The sequence below is a fragment of the Aspergillus eucalypticola genome, assembly GCF_003184535.1.
Source record: "Aspergillus eucalypticola CBS 122712 chromosome Unknown BO83scaffold_44, whole genome shotgun sequence".
Lineage (NCBI taxonomy): Eukaryota > Fungi > Ascomycota > Eurotiomycetes > Eurotiales > Aspergillaceae > Aspergillus > Aspergillus eucalypticola.
Genome location: NW_020290318.1, coordinates 69,051 through 87,070, shown reverse-complemented (window position 1 = coordinate 87,070; position 18,020 = coordinate 69,051). Strand labels below are relative to the sequence as shown.

The window sequence follows — 18,020 nt, the reverse complement described above, 5'->3', positions numbered from 1 at the left end:
TCAAATCTTCTTTCTTTTTACCCTCGCTGCCACATGGTTGGCATCTGCAATCCATGGTCTAGGATAGTCGAGTACTACTTCCTTAGTACTTAGTAGATTCTGTATCCTAGGGCCTTCATTGGAACCAAGTCTCTTCGCCTAAGGTACGGACCTAACCACATCCATCCCGGGGGTTTGTTCCCCCTCTCCCTTTTACCTCATTTCTCCCTGGATCACCCACAGAAAAACACGCCATTCGCGTAAAGGTGGCAGTTGGGCTGCTGCCTCCTCTCCATTCGCCTGTTCGCAGTTCGCCTTTCACCCTGTCTAATCCCATCGGAACCGCCACTGTGGACAGGGCTGGCTGATGATCTTGAGAACGCCTCTTTTATTCCATTTTATTTTTATTTTTATTTTTTTCCCGTGGCGTTTCTGCATCAGCTCCGTCTTGTACCTGATCCTATCTTTCCCTTTCTCTCACCCTCCTCACGAACTACTACTTTTCTGGACAACTCTGCAGACTCCAGACTCCAGACTCCAGACTCCAGATTCCCACTCCTATCTTTCGTTCCCGTTTTTTCCCCTTCTCTTCTTCCATTTAGACTTTTTTTTTACCTACTTTTTTTTTTCCCTTTTTCCCCCAATTGTTTTTTTCAGCCTCCATTATTCGCTCCACCCTATAGATAATCCCTTTTAAGGATGCATAAACGACACTACTTCCGATTTCGTTTATCTTCATCCGTGGCCCCCAGCCCATTTGCCTCTTAACTTACCGAACATGGTTGTTTCTCTTCATCTATAGTCACCCGACTGGCATCCTCACTCCACTTATTTTTCATCTTCTTTTTCTTATACTTTCTTCTTCCTTTTCATGCACTCAGTTGCTCTTTCTTCTTTCTCAATCTCCCATAGACTCCACACGTTATATAGCCTAGGAAGCCTATAGAGTATGGGTGCCTACGCTCCCGTCACCATCCAGACATCTCTTGTTGATGCGTCCTTCCCAGCGTTAGCCCTAAAAGCGACTTCTTCCATGGCCGCCGTCAGTATATCGATGACAACCCGTTCTGGTCGGTCTTCCAGGAAGCAGCCTCTAAGATTGCCTATCATTGCTCCCAAGAGTTGTCTGGTGAGCCCCAGCGCCGGCTTGGACCTTCCGACGCCCAAGAAGGTTTCGGTCCGCCAGCACCGACTGCGCTTCCCACCCCGTTCCCGAACTGGTTGCTGGTATGTCCGCTGGCATGGGAAAAGCCTTCATTTCCCGTTCTGTGGGTATCTCTAATGTCATCTTACCCTCCTAGGACGTGTAGAGTGAGCCTATCCTCCCGTGTCAGAAGCAAATGCTGTGATATCCGACGTTCCGTACAGCGAGATGCTAACTTGTTTTGCCTTGTTTGGAAGTAGAGCCGCAAAGGTGAGTGCTTGGGTTTCCCCGAAGAGACAGTCACATCTCTGCAAGGGCCTTTTCTTCTGCCTGCTCCAATGCGACGATATACTTACCAAGTCGCAATTCAGTCAAGTGCGACGAAGTTCACCCTCAGTGTAATGTGCTTCATCCAGAGCCAATGTGAGCGCTGCGCTGTTCCATGCTGACCTGATCCGATCCAGCAATGTGCTCGTCTGGGCCATGTCTGTGACTACCAACCACGATTGTGCTTCCGAGATGATACCCGTCGCGTAAGGGAGCGCATGCCGGATGTTAGGACCGCGGGAAACGTGGTTTGGGATCGTGAGCAGCCGTAACCCTCTTTTACCCTTGGAGTGTGTCTAATAAATTCATGGTTTTTCGCCTCAGCGACAGTCACTTCGCGGAAAACTAGCGTGCCTCCAGCTACATGCGACTTACTCCCGCCCTTTGCGACACTCATATCAGATGAAGAGCGGGAGAGAAAGGCACAAGCAGCGGTACCTGGAACTTACCATGTGATAACCATCCCAGAGAGTTTCTCTCGACTGCCTGAGTATGCAGACGCGGACTCTGAACAAGACTCTGGGAACGATGCTCTGCTCGAAAACGCCAGTGGCAGTAATCCCCCGGTTGAAGATGACAATTGGGTCCATGGACCAAATGTCGTTGTATTGAAGAACTTCAGGTCTGCACGAAGACACTTGTACCCAGACAGAAGAAGTACCCCTCAATCACCTGAATCAGACCAGGGAAGCTTCTCATTATCTGCACCGTCGGTATCGGAATTGATCCCGGACTATCCGGCCACCAGTGTACAGCATATACAGGAAAGCGCCGAACCCAATTATTATGAAATGCTTCTTCTCGAACATTTTCGTCATTTTGTGTGTTTCCAGCTCCTTCCATGCACTGGCCTTTTCAATATCAATGGTCTGGATGCGACTGTGTTTGAACGCGAGGCGTCAAACTTCCCCCCTGTGCGTAATGCTTGCCATTTTGGGTGTCGGATAACTTTGTATGGAATCTAATCTCTAAATGTTCTAGCTATACCATACAATGATGGCTCTATCCGCTCTCAGTCTGGTTCGCCACGGGGGTGGCCATCACATCGATGCCTCATATTACTACGATCGGGTTGCCGCTCTTTCCCATGGTAGTCTCTGCAATGAAGACCTCTTGTCCGATGCTCTGTATCTGACACATTTTCTGATGCTTGTTTATGAGGTGAGTCTTTTGGTTAACCCCTTTCCTACTCATACTCGCGCCTAAGGCGTTGCGTACAATCAATAGGATTATAACGCTGAATTCGCTAGGTTGTGGCCGCCAACCCCGGTGGTTCAAGCCTTTGGTCACACCACGTCTCTCGGCTGCTTCATTTGGCCTTGCTGCGGCAATCAATTCCGGGGGCGGAACGATTCCCTTGCATCGCTTGGTGGGTATGCCACGTGGATCTATATGCGCTGTTCAGCGGTGCAGGCACGGGGGAGTTTGTTCGCGCCGTTCTTGACAACCAGCTGCTACTAGACTTGCAGTCGCTGTGTTGTGCAGTTGGGCCCAGTGACTCGGATTATCCACAGGCTGATAACAGCTTACCTCTGATCATGCGATTATATTACGACACCTTTACATTAGCCATCCGAATCGGACTTCTCGCCGTCGAGACGCGGGATGCCAAAGAGTCTTACCTGAACAACTACTTGGGCTCGCGGCGACAGGAACTAAGGGAGGTACGTGATGTGCTCATAAGGCTATGGGGCCAGCAGGAGGTTGGGTACTTGTACGAGAATCAAATTAGTCTTTCAGAACAGTCGCAGTGTCTGTTGCAGCCGGTTAGTCAGTCCCCTTCGCTTCACCCGAGCGCGTGGTGTTAACGGCTGTACCATCTAGCTTGCTATTCTGTATCACACCAGCCTGCTCTTCTCCTCGACCAGTCTCTGGGCAGGACAGCGGTTGGAGTCTGGGGCTGCCTCAGACGAGGAGATTCACCACCACGCGATGCGAATCTTACAGATCGTATCGGGGATCGTGGAGAAGGGGCGAGCAGGGGACCGGCGATTCATTGCCTTTCCCATATTCCTGGCGGGCGCTGTGGCTCCAACAAGTGGGCTGAAAATGATGGCCTTGGAGCTACTATCCAACCTAGAGGAGGGCGAAATTGGGTATAATTCGGCTACAACATGTCAGATGTTGCAGGTATTTTTCGAACGGCAAATCCAGCATTCTCAGCGTGGAGGCCATGCGCTGGAGGTCGAATGGGCGGAGGTGCTAGCCGAGCATAGGCGACCTTTAGTCAACTACGGTTGAGTCATTTCGGCATAAGTTTGCGAGTTCTCTGGGGGAACTTTGGAGCTGGAGTTGTAGGATTTGGGAATTACTCTCTTGGGATATATTTCTTTTTTTTTTTTCGAGTTGGTTTGGATTGCGGATATAGACGGGGCCCGTATACGCCAGCGCCTTTTTAGCATTTTTGATAGGACTTACGAAGTCAACGAAGTCAGGATCATAATAATAAACCAACCATGACCAGATGGATTCACGACTCATGCTTTTCATGCATAGTGGTCATATTGATCCACATCCGGACGATGTTACTAAATTGTTTATTACTTAAGGTACCGCGGCGGGCCGATCCCGATGCTCGGGGAGGAGACAAACCGTTTCCAGATACTACTAATTACTGACTACTAAGTATATCTCAGGGTCCCCACCGGCAGTTGGAAAAGCGACACACAGCCAGACCTGGTGCTAGTAGCAGCCACCTGCAACCCTAGGGTATCGCATGGTTCAGGGAAGGCCAAACCTGCAGCACTGTGAAGGAGGAGATCAACCATTTCCGACTGATTATTCGCGGAGAGCTGCCCCTCATGCACCGTTGGGGCCTTTGCGCTGAGCCAATGATGCGCCCGCCAGCATCCCCCTCGGCGGCTAATCTGTCGAGCCACCAGCTTTGCCCAAGAGGAATCTCGCTGCCTCCTGCTTCTTTCCTTGTCCTTTCCTCCCTCTCTCTGCATTTCAAGTTGGTCCTTTGTTTGGCTTCAAGAACGACGAAGAATGAGTGACAGTCGTTGACACCCCCCGGCACACGGCATCTCTCTTACCAGTCCGTCTGTCCTTTCCCCCGCATGCGCATGTCCCTCTCTCCATTTCCTGTTTCTTCTCCCTCCTCTCTTCCTCTTACTTGTCCCTCGTCTTTTCGTCTGGTCGCATTCATTCATTCTTGGATGGGCGCTCTTGCTCGTTTGAGAAAGCTAACCTTTACATCTCTCTCTAGCTATCTTCCGTTCCACTGATCTCCAATCTAATCAGCAAAGACCTAGGACAGTATGAGTCGTCCCAGCGCAAGCCGTCAGGGTTATCGCTCCCAGGAGGAGCTCTTCCTGAATACTGCATCGGGGCAACCGCAGGCCGATTCGCCCGTCATTGAACCGCTGCGCATTGGCAAGCGAGAAACCCCTTCCCCCGCGTCGGCGCATAGCGCCCCTCTGCCCTATCCCGACGATAGGCAGAGACCCCAGCATGTTCGTGGCTCAGGTTCGAGTGGCTCTAGTCCAGTATCTCACGGTGGAGCTGCTCTGGGAGACTCCCCCACGGTTCCCAGCAATATGTCGGCTGGCTCCGGCATATCTCAGACTTCCGATTATATGGCTTCTCTGCGGCTGCGTGAGCCCAAGCAGGCCACCCTAGCTGAGCGACGAGGCAATGTCCCGAAACCCTTGCCCGAATCCCCCGCAGGGGACTCTCCGGACCGCGAAGGACTATTTTCGCGACTTCATCAGCGCATGCCGGGCCTGGCAGCTCCAGCCCCAGCTCCAGCTCCAAACATTCAGTCCCAGTCGGCCGGTTACCCAGACCCCCGCCAGCAGTATTATCCACCTCCTCAAGCCCCAAACAAGCCGGCGGCAGCACACAATCTACAGCCGCCAAACAATGCTATCAACCGAATAAGCTCAACGGCGTCAAACTCGACCACTCGTGCTCAACGCGGCTCTCCGCCGCCTCCAGAAACCCCGGTGGTTGAGCCAGGGCAGCATGCGACGTCTGATATCGAGGCGCGGTATGCTGCCTCGGGGATTGCGGGAACCTCGACATTAGCAGGACTTCAGTCTCAGAGTGCTGCTGCCCAGAGAAGAGCTGAGCAATATGCCGGCCAACAGCCCAGAATTCAACAGCCAACTCCACCGGTCCCAAGGCCATGGACCCCGACGGAGCAGCCAGGAAGCCAGCCACACGGGCCACCCACTGTCTATCAAGGTGCTGAGGTCGTTTCCGAAGGTAACCCTCCGACAAGTTCCACGCCTCCTATGCCTGCAGGGGCGTCAGTGCAGCCCCAGCCAGCGTCCCAACCCACCAGGATTCCTCCGAATGCACTAGAGCACGATTTGGAAAGAATGCGCATAAGCTCCTCCCCTCCTCCGGCCTACTCGAGTGTCCCAGGACCCGTAGTATCGCAGGGTTATCCGAATGAGAAGCAGCGTGCTCCAGTATCGACGAGTCAGCCCAGCTCGTCAACTGGGCACCCCGCGACCTCTGGACCGGCAAACGGTACCAAAGAAGCCAATGATGCAAACGGTGCTGCAATGGCCACTGGTCCGTTCGTGTCAGCCCATGATCACCCAGCATTTGCAAATGAATCAAGGCAGCAACAGCAGCCGCAGCCGCAGCCGCAGCCGCAGCAGAAGCAGTCACCCCCACCTCAGATGCAGCCGCAGCCACAAGAGTCGAGATACTCTCCTCCGAATGTCGCTCAAACTCCAGTTCAGAATGGGAATCATGCGATCGTGCAGCAGACCATCGTTAGCAATCTACCAACGCCATCTGTGGCACCATCCTCACCTCCACCGCTACCAGAAGGTTGGATCGCTCATCTCGATCCCAATTCGGGTCAATACTACTATATCCACCTCCCGACTCAGTCCACACAGTGGGAGTTCCCCAAGGGTCCGACTCCTCTGAATCTCAACGACACCCCGCTGTCCCCGGTAGGCAGCGTATATAGCAGCCATCCTCTGGCATCGCCCGCTTTATCAACATTCGGTAAACCCTTGGCATCTCCTGGTCTTCCCTTGACTCCAGGATTTGAGAGTTTACAGTCCCCAATTGTGTCAGGGTTCACTACGGGGCCCCCTCCAATTAGTGGGATCGATATGTACAAGGTTGCTCCTACAAATGGGGTCTATTTTGGCCCCTATCTCCGCTACACAAACATGGACGTAGAGCGTGGCATCTGGCTAGGCTCCATTCTCTTAGTGACAGATGCCGCACAGCCTCCCACCATTCATATTCACCAGAGTGTCGATCTGTCTCCAAATCCACGTCAGCTTAAAGCCATGCCAATTGCGGTTCATCAGCGATGGACCTTCTACAGGTACGAAATAGATTTACGTATGGAAGAGGCCGGACCTGCCAAATGGACTTACGCTATCACCTCACATCTTGGTTGCACACGCTACGAGTTTCTAGTTGCGGGACGATACGAGACTGGTTGGCGCTTCATCACCACTTCAGGAAACGATTTCTCTATGAATGTGAACGCCAACGAGAGATCTCGCCTCGGCGGTGTAGGCTTCATGTGGAAAGACATCATGCAGAAGCATAATGAGATTGGAGGATTCCATGCCCAGCTGTGTCTGGGAGGCCAGATCTACGCCGATCGGATGTGGAAGGAGGTTCCATGCCTCAAACAATGGCTTGCACTCAGTGGGAAGGAAATCCGGAAGAAGACGCCATGGACAACTGCCCACGAAGAGGACGTCTCTCATGCTTACTTTCACTATTATACGAGCCATTTTGATCAGCCCTATCTTAGAGAAGCCTTTGCTCAGATCCCTTATGTTTGTCAGATCGATGATCATGATATGTAAGTCTGTGCCTTGCCCCCCTCAAGACAGGAGCCCATGCTAATGAGGCTAGCTTCGACGGATTCGGTTCCTACCCAGAGCACATGCAGTTCTCCAATATGTTCAAGAATATTGGACGAGTAGGCATAGAGATGTATCTGTTGTTTCAGCACCATACCACACTGGATCTGCTCCGTAATTCTCAGAGCGACGTCGATCTGTTCACCATCACCGGCACTGGTTGGCATTTTGTCAAATACCTGGGGCCTGCTGTTGTTGCCGTCGGCCTTGACTGTCGCTCAGAGCGCAATCCTCACCAGGTTGTTGCTGGACCCACGTATCAGGGGATCTTCCCCAAGGTTGCCATGTTACCCCCAACTGTGCAGCATTGCTTGTGGATGCTTTCAGTGCCAATTATCTACCCGCGCCTGGAGACCGCTGAACACATCGCACACACCGTCGCTACGGGGAAGAGGGCAGTCACGGGGGCATATAATGCCCTTGGCAAAGTCACTAGCTCTGTGGCCGGTGTAGTCGGGGCCAAGGGCATGGTTGGGTCAGGGTTCGACTCGGTCAAACGGGCTGTGGGCAAAACCGGTCTGATGGGCGGAATCCTCAGCCCTTTCGGTGAACTTGACCTTTTGGATGAGTTGCGTGATCAGTGGACCCATGAGTCCAAGGTACGTTTAACCTCATGCTATATTTACTATTGGTGCACAATCACAGTCGCAGGACTAACCGCATGGGTAGGATCTCGAACGAACCTATCTTATTCGCACCCTCCAGGGCATTGCCCATCAAAAGTCGCTCCGCATGACTTTCCTTTCGGGCGCCGTCAACGCCTGTGGTGCTGGACTCGTGCATGATCCGTCTTTCCCCTCCAACCATAAAACCATGTATCAACTCATATCGTCACCAGTGGTTAACAACCCTCCACCGTCATATGTCATCAAGCTTCTCCATGGTAGCAACAAACCCCTATATGTCCCAGCTAACGGTCAGCGCTCGACCCCCTCGAAGCCTACCGATACTAAGGAAGACATGCTGGAGCTGTTCCAGTCTGATGTTACCGGACAGCCTCGTGAACACCGGAAGCTGATTGGTCGTCGAAACTACGTTGCTATTGTTGCCTACGATCCGGATGTCGTCAACACGATGTACGGCCATCCAGGCCAAGGAAGTGGGAAGTTGAACCTTGCGGTGGACTATATGGTGCAGGGCGATGGGGCATTTGGCGCTGTGGTCAAGTATGGGCCTGTGATTGTTCCTAGCTTGGAGCCAGGAAAGTGATGACACTTGGAGTACGTGTTATGATTGATGCCCTCATTGAATTCCCTCTTTCTTTGAGCTGTTGTCTTTCTACCTCTGTTATTCTGATCTTTTGTTTTCTTCCTCTTTGTCCAGTTTTCCTCTACTTTCTTTCGTACCGTTGTCTTCTTTTATTCAAACATACCTGTCCCACCCAGAATTTGTAGCAGCAAACGCATCGATATCCTTAGCAATGCTATTTCCTGATTTCTCTTTGTCACAACACAAGCATGTTCCAAGTATCCCAACGGATAATACTCTACGTTCTCTCATTCGACGCCTGTGGACAAGTAGTCACCCAGTCTCTCCCCACACTTGCATCTCTATATTGTTAAACCGAACACAAATAGACATACTACCATCCACTCAGGTCTGTATATAACTTCTTGTGGATATACCTAGTTAGGCTGTTGGTTTCAAACTTCAGAAATGAAGTCACATGATATGCAAATACATATATTCTGTACGACCCATACCTCATCAATACACGCCTACATCCCGTACAGCGTACTAATCAGACATCCTAGTTGCACAGGAAAAAATAATATTTATAATCAAAGGAATATCCAATTTCCTGCTCAACCATCCCATCATCATACACAACATCTAATTCAATACTACTAAGCATCCCATAAGGACGCAAAGTAAGGCACCGATGCCCATGGTGCAACTGCAAGCCCACAATATGTATTTCATATATATATGTATGTACTATGACGATAGTCATATTATAGTATGAACTCGCCTTCTGAGAGGGGATGTTGCATCAACTACTAGTAGTAATGTCATGTTGAACCCATGATTAGGCTTAGCTGAGGTCACACATACACGCACACACACATGCATACATAACTACATTAATATTTTTACTAATATACATTTGTATATTCATCGAAAGGGCCCACATGGCATCACAACTCATAAGTGCTCATTAAGGAGCGACTTAGTGTACTACGAGTACAAAGATAAGCAAGATATGACTGAAGTTCGACGCAGGGAAGCCATATTATGCATGAATGGAAGGGTGAAATTCAGTTGTCATGCGGTTTCAGAACCATCTTTCTGAGCGTTTTTCACTATGCGGCGGTTTCAGTTCATTGGGGTGTCCCCCGCTGTCTGGTGATGAGATTGGTTTTAAGTTATTCTGTGGGGATTGGAGGTGGCTTGCAGATCGGGTTCGGTTTTACTCGTGACCCTTGCTTGTGTTGTGGATCATGTGCTTGTGCTTATATTGCTCAGCTCAGCCCATCGAGTGCGATACTTGAGAGGATTGGTCTCAGGGGGTTTATGATTTCATAGAAATTAGCTAGCTGTATTGCTGCATTTGTGACTCGCTTATACTTAGGATATGAGTCGAATCCACCAATATTTCATACGTGCACTCGTTCCTACAGCCATGTATGACTTGCGTCGTCTCTTCGTCGTCAAGAAGAACATCGGGACTACGAATCCGACGCCCACCACCCCTTGCCTGCCCGGTCACGGCCAGGAACGCAGAGCCCAACCCGCCAAAAGTAGTCCCGATGGGAGAATAAGAGCTCCCACAGGTGGTATCTAGACGGGATAAGTCGTCTAGGCAAATCAAATAAGCCTTGGTGTTTCATGGCACTTTCCTGCACGTGCAAGGGTGCTTGAGGAGTATGCCCGTCTGGCATATCGTGCTGCTCGGTAGATTCAGCGTCAGCCCAGCCAGCCCGCGAATTTGCATCTGCAGCCAGAGACGCCGATTCATGAAGAGCGACCGCCAAGGCCATTTCACCTCCCTCTCCTGATATGCATCGTGCATCATGAGGGCCCTCGCAGAAGTGAACGTCATCCACTGATGGGGGAAGATCTTCCTTGGAGATGAAGATTTCTCCCGCGTGCATCGCATACCCCCATTCTTCCAGTGGTAGGAGAGGCACAGGGTCATAAACATGCGTGACCCTGCGAAACCGCCATGCGGAGTCCTCGTCCAACCGGAATATCTTACCCAGGAACTCGGCAAAGGCCTTGTTTCCGACCTTCGGTTCTCCAAATGTCGTCACCGTAGGTTCCCAGCCTCGCAGCTGCATCTCAATACCAGCCAGCGCAGCAACCGCCCCACCAAGCGAGTGGCCAACTAGAACCAGTTCATAGTTGGGGTATTGCTCCCTTGCGGCTGCAACGTGGTCGAGGATCGTCGAGCGAGTGTTCTGCCACGAAGTGAAGAATCCGGCGTGGACAGTGCAATTGTAACAGCTTGATTCATTCTTTCCATCTTTATGTCCGGTGTTATACGGCACATAGGCTTGCGGGTAGGCAGATAAATCAACGATCGTGTTGGTAATGGAGTAGGTGCCACGGAAAGCGACAATGATACGGTTAGGTGACGGCGAGTGCGAAACCGCTATGTATCCACAAGAGTCCGAAAGAAACGGCCCAGTATTCCATGTCTAGCTAAAGGTTAATCATTCAAAGTCTCCTGCTCACGGCAGGACAACCTACGGTTATTAACTCAAACCCCTTGAGGTCACTGCAGTGGCTCAGGCACTGAAAAGGCTTCTGAAGCCCAGTGCTGCCAACGCAGTAGGCGACATCGACTACACGCGCTAGCTCATCCAGAGAGTTGTAGGTCTCCTCGGGGATGGGGCGTAAATCCTGACCTGAAGGTATGTGGACCGTTTCTAGGCGAATGAATGCGCGAATCGGCAAGAAAAAGGTGAAGTAGGTGAGGATTAAGGAGTAGGAATTGAACAACACATTAAGAGCTATCATAGCGCTGAGTGCTTCTTCATCGTCTTTGGTAGTATCTGCTGCGGTGCAGCAGCTGAAAGAGTCGTGGTTGAAACTTGGGAAAGTGAAGAGAGACTTGGTAAACCCGTGACGTCGAGAATCTGGGGAACCCTGACTTGACCCCGTGATGCGGAGTCGGTCACGATGTACGTATCCTTGCGTAAAGTTACGGGACAATCATAGCTACATATTACGCCGTCACAAATTAGTCACTACGGCTTATAGGGTAACACTAGCAGCTGAATTGTTACTTTATGAAGGGCCATCAAATACGAAGCACTTCAAGTGCCCTTGTTATTTATGGTGTGTACATGGAATGGTCAGATTCTATTTACCTGAAGCTATTTTCCAAGCTCCATATTCTTGTGACGCAGTAAAGGATCCAATACATTCAATATGCTGGAGCCCTTTGAGCTAAATCTAGCACGTCTAGCACAACAAATAGTTGTCTAGATGGTCCAGATGACAACGCGGCCATCGACTCCGCTCGCTGTTATTCAAAAGTTAGCGCAACCACAGAAGCATTATCCGGGGAGTATCTCTTACTGCTGAACTTGCGGACGACGCCGTCGGCCTCCTCGTAAACCCTAACGGTGCTAATAGTATTCTGATGCGTAGTCTTAAGTTGGGTGTCGGCTTGGGTTTGTCCCTTGAGGTCCATTTGGCGGAACATATTAAGAGCAGACTCCTCGCGAGCGCTCCCAGCACCCGGCCCTGCCTTGCTTTCAATGGTCCCAGCAAGTTGCCATCCGTTCTCGTCACCGCGAAGGCGGTACGGTTCGCAGTCCTGTTACTGCCTGTTAGCGATATGTTTTGTAATGGATCTTCTGCTGAAGTTGAATTTTGGGTAGACGTACGTGGCCTGCGGCGATGATCTCGTTCTCGCCGTTCCAAATTAGACTGTTGAAAGGCAGAAGACGAGTAGCGATGGTCAACATCGCCCGAGGCGGCTGTTCCGGCGCACTAGGGTATACGACGGTGACACTGCTATCATGGCCAGTAAAGGCAAGTGCATCTCCACTAGGAGAGAAGGATACACCTTGGATCCAACCAGCCGAGTCATTCAGGAATTCACCACAAATTGTGTTAAAGGGGAGCCGTTCACCCCAGGCGCTGGGCTCCGGGCGCGTGTCGACACCCTTGATGAAGCTGGAAAGCACCCGGGCATGAGAGTCAGTCGACCCCGCAGCCAGGAGAACGGAGTTTGGATGCCAAGCAAGGGTGGTAATAGTGCTGCGGATGGGCTTCTTCAAGTGCTTCGAGATCCACCAGTCATTCTCCTCTTCAAAATAGCACACCGCGATCACGCGAGCACCAGATCCAACAGCGAACTTCTGTTCAGAAGGTGACCACCGTACAAATGTAGCAGCCCTGTTTATCCGAAGGAGAACCAGCGTTGGCTTCCAACCCGTAGGGGTCCGTTCCCAGACGTAGGCGTTGCGGTCTGTTCCCGTGGTCACTTAGACGGGACTATTGCAGGACAAGGGGATGAGGATAACTTACCCTGAGAACAGGTAACAATACGTCCACTGTTGGGGGCGATATCCACTCCAGTCACCGTCTTCTCATGGCCCTTGAGTTCATCGGTCAACGAGAACTTGTTGCCGGACTTCTGATAAAGCTCCACATTGCTTTCCCGCGCAACTGCAAGGGTCGCCTTATCCGGAGAGAAAGAATGATCGGCAATTGGGTTATGGAAGAGGTGGTGAGCTTCGGGAGCGGCCATGGCGAGTAGACGACAGGAGGAGCTCTCTACTGCCGTGTGAATGAGAGGGTAGAATTGAGGTAAAGTACGATGGTTACCAACCGGAAAGGGGGAGGGGGAATGGTGGGCAGTATACCACAGCCAAGCTAGGCCCCGAACGATGACGCGGGCGGGATTGGCCATGATTAGATAATATGTCACATGACCTTTCGCGCTCAATCCAGGTTCAACTTCATTCGCATCACAAGCTGTGCTATCTTCGGGTTTCACTTTCCATTGGCTTCCTTCCCTGGACGGGGTGTTCTTTTCGGTCTTTTGCTCGAGGTATTGCTGGGAAGTTGCTCTATTTTGCCCTCGGGTCTTCTTTGTCGCTCTGCAGTGATGGCAACCAGAGTAATTCCAACGCGCGGTGGTGGTCAAGGTAAACCCGCTTCAGCCACCGGACTGCCTAACCAAACGTAAGTCTTGGATACTACGTCCTAAATCTAATACGGGCACCCTGACTGATCCAATTTTGCAGTTTGTATTGTACCAATCTCCCAGACAAGCTGCGCAAGCATGACCTACGGTTATCCCTCTATATGCTTTTTTCAACCTACGGCACCGTTCTCGATGTTGTCGCCATGAAGACCCAAAAGATGCGCGGTCAGGCCCATATTGTTTTTAAAGATGTCCAGGCTAGCACACAGGCTATGCGGGCTCTCCAGGGCTTTGAGTTTTTCGGCAAACAAATGGTATGTTTTTGCATAGTGCAGTGCGGCTGTTCCTCGCTCATTGACTCGGGAATATAGAAAATTGTGTATGCTAAAGGTCCCTCGGACGTCATTGCCCGGCTGCGCGGAACGTATAATGTGCCCACTACAACATCTGCCGGTCAAACCACGGGAGCATCCACAGAGCTCCAGAGATCGATTTTTAGCGGGCCCCCAGGATCGGCGGCTTTGCCGTTGAAGCCCAGCGGAGAAGTCAATGGAGAAGCTCAAGCAGGCCAAGGTGTCAAACGGCCTCGTGAGGAGGAGAGCGACGAAGAGGAAGCCCCAATGGACGAGGACAGTGATGTGCCAATGGAAGCTTCATCGGATGAAGATTAATTGCTTCGCTTATGTACCGGGAATACGTTGGCCAGGCCAGGGGGATCCAACCTGAGAGGGGAGGAAGTACTCTGGATCAATCTAAACTGTGTGACGCAGTGCCTTGGAATGTCCTCATGCCTTCGACTGTGAAGAGTTCCTTGGGCAGCTGAAGACTGAGACGGTTACCCACCAACCCGAGCCAAATCATGAGATAAGTCTCGGGAGTGAGACAGAGCTGTCCTGCAATGTGCCTCATCGCATCCGTTGTTTGGCATGGATGAACGAAAAACGCTGGAGTTCCGGAGTCTGGATGATACTACGAAGCATAAGCTCCAGCTTGGGCTAGGGATTCGAGATCTTGCACATACGCCAAAACTAATACCACCCATGATGCCAATGCTCTGGAGTTCCTTTCTGTATTGTTCCGGTACCAGGTGTTGGTAGACCGCGTCAATTCCCAGCGGCCCCGGATGGTTGTCCTGCCGTAACTGGAAATACAAGACAGGGACGTGGTACGTGGGAGAAAGCAGAATATAATAGATTACCTGTAAACGGACACTCGTCTCGGGCGCACGAATGAGAGCTTCCTGTTTGATGTTAGACTATGCTCGTAGAATGGAGAGAGCGCAATGGAAAGGGTTCCAGTTCGACGGACGGGATCTTCTTCCGAGGCCTCCCACTGTAGTTCTTCGATCATCTCTGGGTCCGGGAGGGGCTCGTCGCGATCACGAGTACCCACATGACCGATATCCCTTGCAATACTCAAGATGGGCCCGGTTGCCTAATAAAATTTAGCTGAGAGTGGGGTGTAGTAGGGGGGAGGAGTGAAGAAAAGAGGTAGAAAAGAAAGAAAGGGGGGGGAAGAGAAAGAATTGAAGTGTATAGTTCAGGTCCATCTTCCTAACCAATGTTCGAATCTCTGTCGCGCAGATTTCAATGATACTTTCCCGCAAGCGACAAGCAACAAGAGAAGAAGAGTGGAACAAAGTCGAACGACAGGAAGCGAGGCAACTAACTTACCCGCTGATCGAGACGGATGGAGGACCATCCCACCTTGGTATCATCCACCACGTGAATCCGATCTAGAAAGGCGTGACAGGCAGTTTCAAATTCCTCGGCAGTGAGCAAAGGGAACCCCGATAAGGTCGGTCGACTGGAAAGAGAAGACGCCATACGACTGGTAAAGACGCGGTGTAATCCGACCACTGACCGACAGACAAGCGCTGCAGAAGCGTCTGCGTTGCAGAAACACTGGTTCTGTACGCCCCAGAGGACAGCGATCCAGTTCGTGAGGGATGTGGGTTGACTAACCAGTCCGTTCTCGGGTTGGAGACCCTCTCCTGTTGCTTGCAGTAATTTATGTTTTCTTTTGTTTTCTTTTCTGACTTTTTTTTACGTCGCAGCTGCGGGCGGGACATCTAACGAGTAAGTACGTAGTTGTGTCTAGCTGGAGCTTTCGGATGACCCGACCAGGAGGGAGCGAGCCGAGCGCCGGAACGGGAAAGGTTTACAAAGCAGTAAAAGATGGAACCATGGAACCAAGAAGGACTCAATCGGAGATGACCTGACTCAAAGGGGTTTCTATCTCTGGATCTTTGACCCATCTATGATACACCGATCATGAAAAGGGTAAATCTGAATGTTGAGAAGAGAGATCAATCGGGAAGATGGACAGTGTGGGGGGGCTCTTGGAGCTGATGTCGGTGCTGTCGATGCTGACAGACAGGTCCTACTAGAACCGCATAAACATGATACTACTCTTAGTTCCCCCAGCCATCTCCCTTTACTACTACTGTAGTATACGTACTCCTACTTCATGAGACTGACTGAATGAGAACACGGATTGACAGATGGAGGGCGGGGCGGGGGGGGGAGGGGAAGCGGTGGAAACTAGGCAGAACAATCTAAACGACGCTAAAATACCGACACGACTAAACTAGAGCCGAACAACTAACTTAGCTAGTAAATTAACTAACTAGTCAGTTAACAACAGCAGTAGTACCGAGTACTGCGTGCAGACTAACTTACGATCCAGTTGTTCAATAGGAGGCTATGGTGGTAGTGGTGGCGGTGGCTAATGGTAGTAGTATAGTAGTATAGTAGAATGCTCAAGTAGTCCAAAGTCAAAAAAGTACACATGTCCGGAGTAGGTTACTTGTGCGATTGGATGGGACGTACGGAGTACTCAAGGATAGCATCGGGACGTACGGAGTAGAATTTACAGATATTATTAACCAAAGACGGGATGCGATCGATTCTTTCAGCTTCTTCTATCCCGTAGGTGGAGGAGGAGGAGGTGGTGGTGGTCAAGAACCAAGGATCCATAACTCGGAAAGGCGGGAACAGCATTCTCCTCCGTAACATCCTGACTACTTTCACTGACCAAGGTCCGGAAGGAAGAACTAGTCGCCTAGTTCTGCTTGCGGCCAGCCCAGCACCAATCAAGGCTCCATCGTCATCAAGCTTTCCACCCCTGGAGGGATCCACGGCTGGAGCTAAAACAGACGATGGTCCTGGCGATCCAAATGCGATCCTAATGAGGGTCGAACTAAGAAAAATTGTTTAATCCATAACTGGTAGGGAGAGCTTCTGCCAATCCCCCTAAGGGATAGCGATGAGATACTAAGTAAGTAGATGGAAGTACAGCTAAACTAGCTGCTAAATAGCTAATAACTAACTAGACAACTGCACACATCAGACAAACATCCGACGATGCATGGTATGATCATAATGCGTGAATGATAATCATGAGGAAAAGGATAATCAATCAACCTACGTACGGAATGAAATAATAGCTCAACGAAAGTAGACAACTGAATTAACAATCTACAGTAGTAAACAAAATTACTGATTTTGGTTAGTTACTACGGAATAGAATGATACCCTTGATACCCCTCCCTCCTCATGCATTCATTCGTTTCCTTTTCTTGCCTTCTTTTTAGCATTAGGTATGGTTATTATTTTAATTTTGTTAATTTTTTTTTTTTTTTCTTGGGTGCTTCTAGCGGGCATCGCCGGTGCAATTCTTGCTTTGACTTGTCCGCTTTCAGGGATGGCGTTGTGTCCGAAAGTCTGAGTTCTGAAATGGCCACGCCAGTCCAAGGCTGACTTGACCGTCCATTCCCATGGCTCCATCCACATCCTTCTCCAATTCCTATTGTCGAAGAGGGTAAAACAAAAAATTTGGATGGTACCTTGGCTGGATGGTGAATAATGTCCGGGTGTGTTTGCTCTTTCTTAGCTCCATTTACTCTGACACCCTTATCCACATCTACATCCACATCCACATCCACACACACGGTCTCTCGCTCTTACACAATGATCTTGTCAGAAGCTGGTTCCCTTTTCCGACCGTCTGCAACCTGCCGATCCATTATCTCGTTCCCCATTCCGTTGTCCGTGAGAGCTACAGTTGCCTGTGGATAAACGCATTCGTCACTCTGGTGTCTTTCGTGCATCCTCAACCATGGCAGCCCAGTCCATCTCCACTCCACTTATGTATCTGATTTCCCTTACTTACCCCAGCTACGATTCTTAATCGATCTTTCTTTTCCATCCGCTTCATCCCATTCAACCCCGTGTTTTTGAATTTTATTCGCAATCTGGTTTTGATCTTTCTCTTTTTTTATTTTTTTTTCTATTATCTTCTTATTATTTTATTCCTTTTTGTTCCCATCTTTATCTGGCCTACCAGGGATCGCGGTAATCTGATAATAATCTTTTTCTCCCCTTCTTGTACCTCCTTTGTTCTACTATTGCATAATACATCCTCCACCACTCCTGGTTTCGTCGTCTTCCACCCTCCACTACTACTCTTTCAGTACCTCTTCTCCTGACATCTCAATTTTGTCTGCCTATCTATCGTATAAAACAAACCAGGAGGGAGGAAACCCACTAGTTGGACGTGGCTGATTCCGCCCGTGCTGTATTTCTTTTTTATTACAGCAGTTCATTGT

General features: G+C 50.3%; 9 protein-coding genes across 9 annotated transcripts; 4 read left to right on the top strand and 5 right to left on the bottom strand.

Annotated features, from left to right (window-relative positions):
* Positions 1-928: 928 nt before the first annotated feature.
* BO83DRAFT_412517 (Zn(II)2Cys6 transcription factor) lies at positions 929-3,902 on the top strand (the record flags this gene model as incomplete). Its single annotated transcript, XM_025534411.1, has 7 exons — positions 929-1,187; positions 1,314-1,393; positions 1,588-1,708; positions 1,775-2,364; positions 2,432-2,611; positions 2,701-3,216; positions 3,275-3,902. The coding sequence occupies 7 exons, from the start codon at positions 929-931 to the stop codon at positions 3,689-3,691; spliced, it is 2,163 nt and encodes a 720-aa protein (XP_025382401.1). The 3' UTR covers positions 3,692-3,902.
* Positions 3,903-4,085: 183 nt separating this feature from the next.
* Positions 4,086-4,332, bottom strand: BO83DRAFT_458507 (uncharacterized protein; the record flags this gene model as incomplete). Its single annotated transcript, XM_025537137.1, has 1 exon — positions 4,086-4,332. A coding segment is annotated over one exon (247 nt), but the record flags the coding sequence as incomplete, so codon positions are not given.
* An 83-nt stretch (positions 4,333-4,415) lies between these two features.
* BO83DRAFT_412516 (WW domain protein) lies at positions 4,416-8,974 on the top strand. The gene is made up of 3 exons (XM_025534410.1): positions 4,416-7,244; positions 7,298-7,904; positions 7,975-8,974. Exons 1-3 carry the CDS (start codon positions 4,711-4,713, stop codon positions 8,512-8,514), a joined length of 3,681 nt encoding a protein of 1,226 aa, XP_025382399.1. The 5' UTR covers positions 4,416-4,710; the 3' UTR covers positions 8,515-8,974.
* Positions 8,975-9,435: 461 nt separating this feature from the next.
* On the top strand, positions 9,436-9,973 carry BO83DRAFT_187808 (uncharacterized protein). The gene has a single exon (XM_025526525.1). The coding sequence runs from the start codon at positions 9,541-9,543 to the stop codon at positions 9,829-9,831; it is 291 nt and encodes a 96-aa protein (XP_025382398.1). The 5' UTR covers positions 9,436-9,540; the 3' UTR covers positions 9,832-9,973.
* On the bottom strand, positions 9,816-11,342 carry BO83DRAFT_349521 (lipase family protein). The gene is made up of 2 exons (XM_025528869.1): positions 10,999-11,342; positions 9,816-10,946 (listed from the first exon to the last, which is right to left on the bottom strand). Exons 1-2 carry the CDS (start codon positions 11,266-11,268, stop codon positions 9,975-9,977), a joined length of 1,242 nt encoding a protein of 413 aa, XP_025382397.1. The 5' UTR covers positions 11,269-11,342; the 3' UTR covers positions 9,816-9,974.
* Positions 11,343-11,552: 210 nt separating this feature from the next.
* BO83DRAFT_349520 (WD40 repeat domain-containing protein) lies at positions 11,553-13,012 on the bottom strand (the record flags this gene model as incomplete). The annotated part of the gene is made up of 4 exons (XM_025528868.1): positions 11,553-11,776; positions 11,833-12,073; positions 12,144-12,730; positions 12,790-13,012. 4 exons carry the CDS (start codon positions 13,010-13,012, stop codon positions 11,736-11,738), a joined length of 1,092 nt encoding a protein of 363 aa, XP_025382396.1. The 3' UTR covers positions 11,553-11,735.
* Positions 13,013-13,261: 249 nt separating this feature from the next.
* On the top strand, positions 13,262-14,082 carry BO83DRAFT_349516 (U2 snRNP complex subunit MSL1; the record flags this gene model as incomplete). The annotated part of the gene is made up of 3 exons (XM_025528867.1): positions 13,262-13,449; positions 13,512-13,725; positions 13,783-14,082. Exons 1-3 carry the CDS (start codon positions 13,373-13,375, stop codon positions 14,080-14,082), a joined length of 591 nt encoding a protein of 196 aa, XP_025382395.1. The 5' UTR covers positions 13,262-13,372.
* Positions 13,988-15,359, bottom strand: BO83DRAFT_187736 (ATG3/ATG10 family protein). The gene is made up of 4 exons (XM_025526524.1): positions 15,085-15,359; positions 14,720-14,845; positions 14,433-14,651; positions 13,988-14,380 (listed from the first exon to the last, which is right to left on the bottom strand). The coding sequence occupies exons 1-4, from the start codon at positions 15,235-15,237 to the stop codon at positions 14,159-14,161; spliced, it is 720 nt and encodes a 239-aa protein (XP_025382394.1). The 5' UTR covers positions 15,238-15,359; the 3' UTR covers positions 13,988-14,158.
* Positions 15,360-17,021: 1,662 nt separating this feature from the next.
* Positions 17,022-17,547, bottom strand: BO83DRAFT_403787 (uncharacterized protein; the record flags this gene model as incomplete). Its single annotated transcript, XM_025533649.1, has 5 exons — positions 17,022-17,143; positions 17,179-17,218; positions 17,259-17,335; positions 17,362-17,426; positions 17,504-17,547. 5 exons carry the CDS (start codon positions 17,545-17,547, stop codon positions 17,022-17,024), a joined length of 348 nt encoding a protein of 115 aa, XP_025382393.1.
* Between the last annotated feature and the right edge of the window lie 473 nt (positions 17,548-18,020).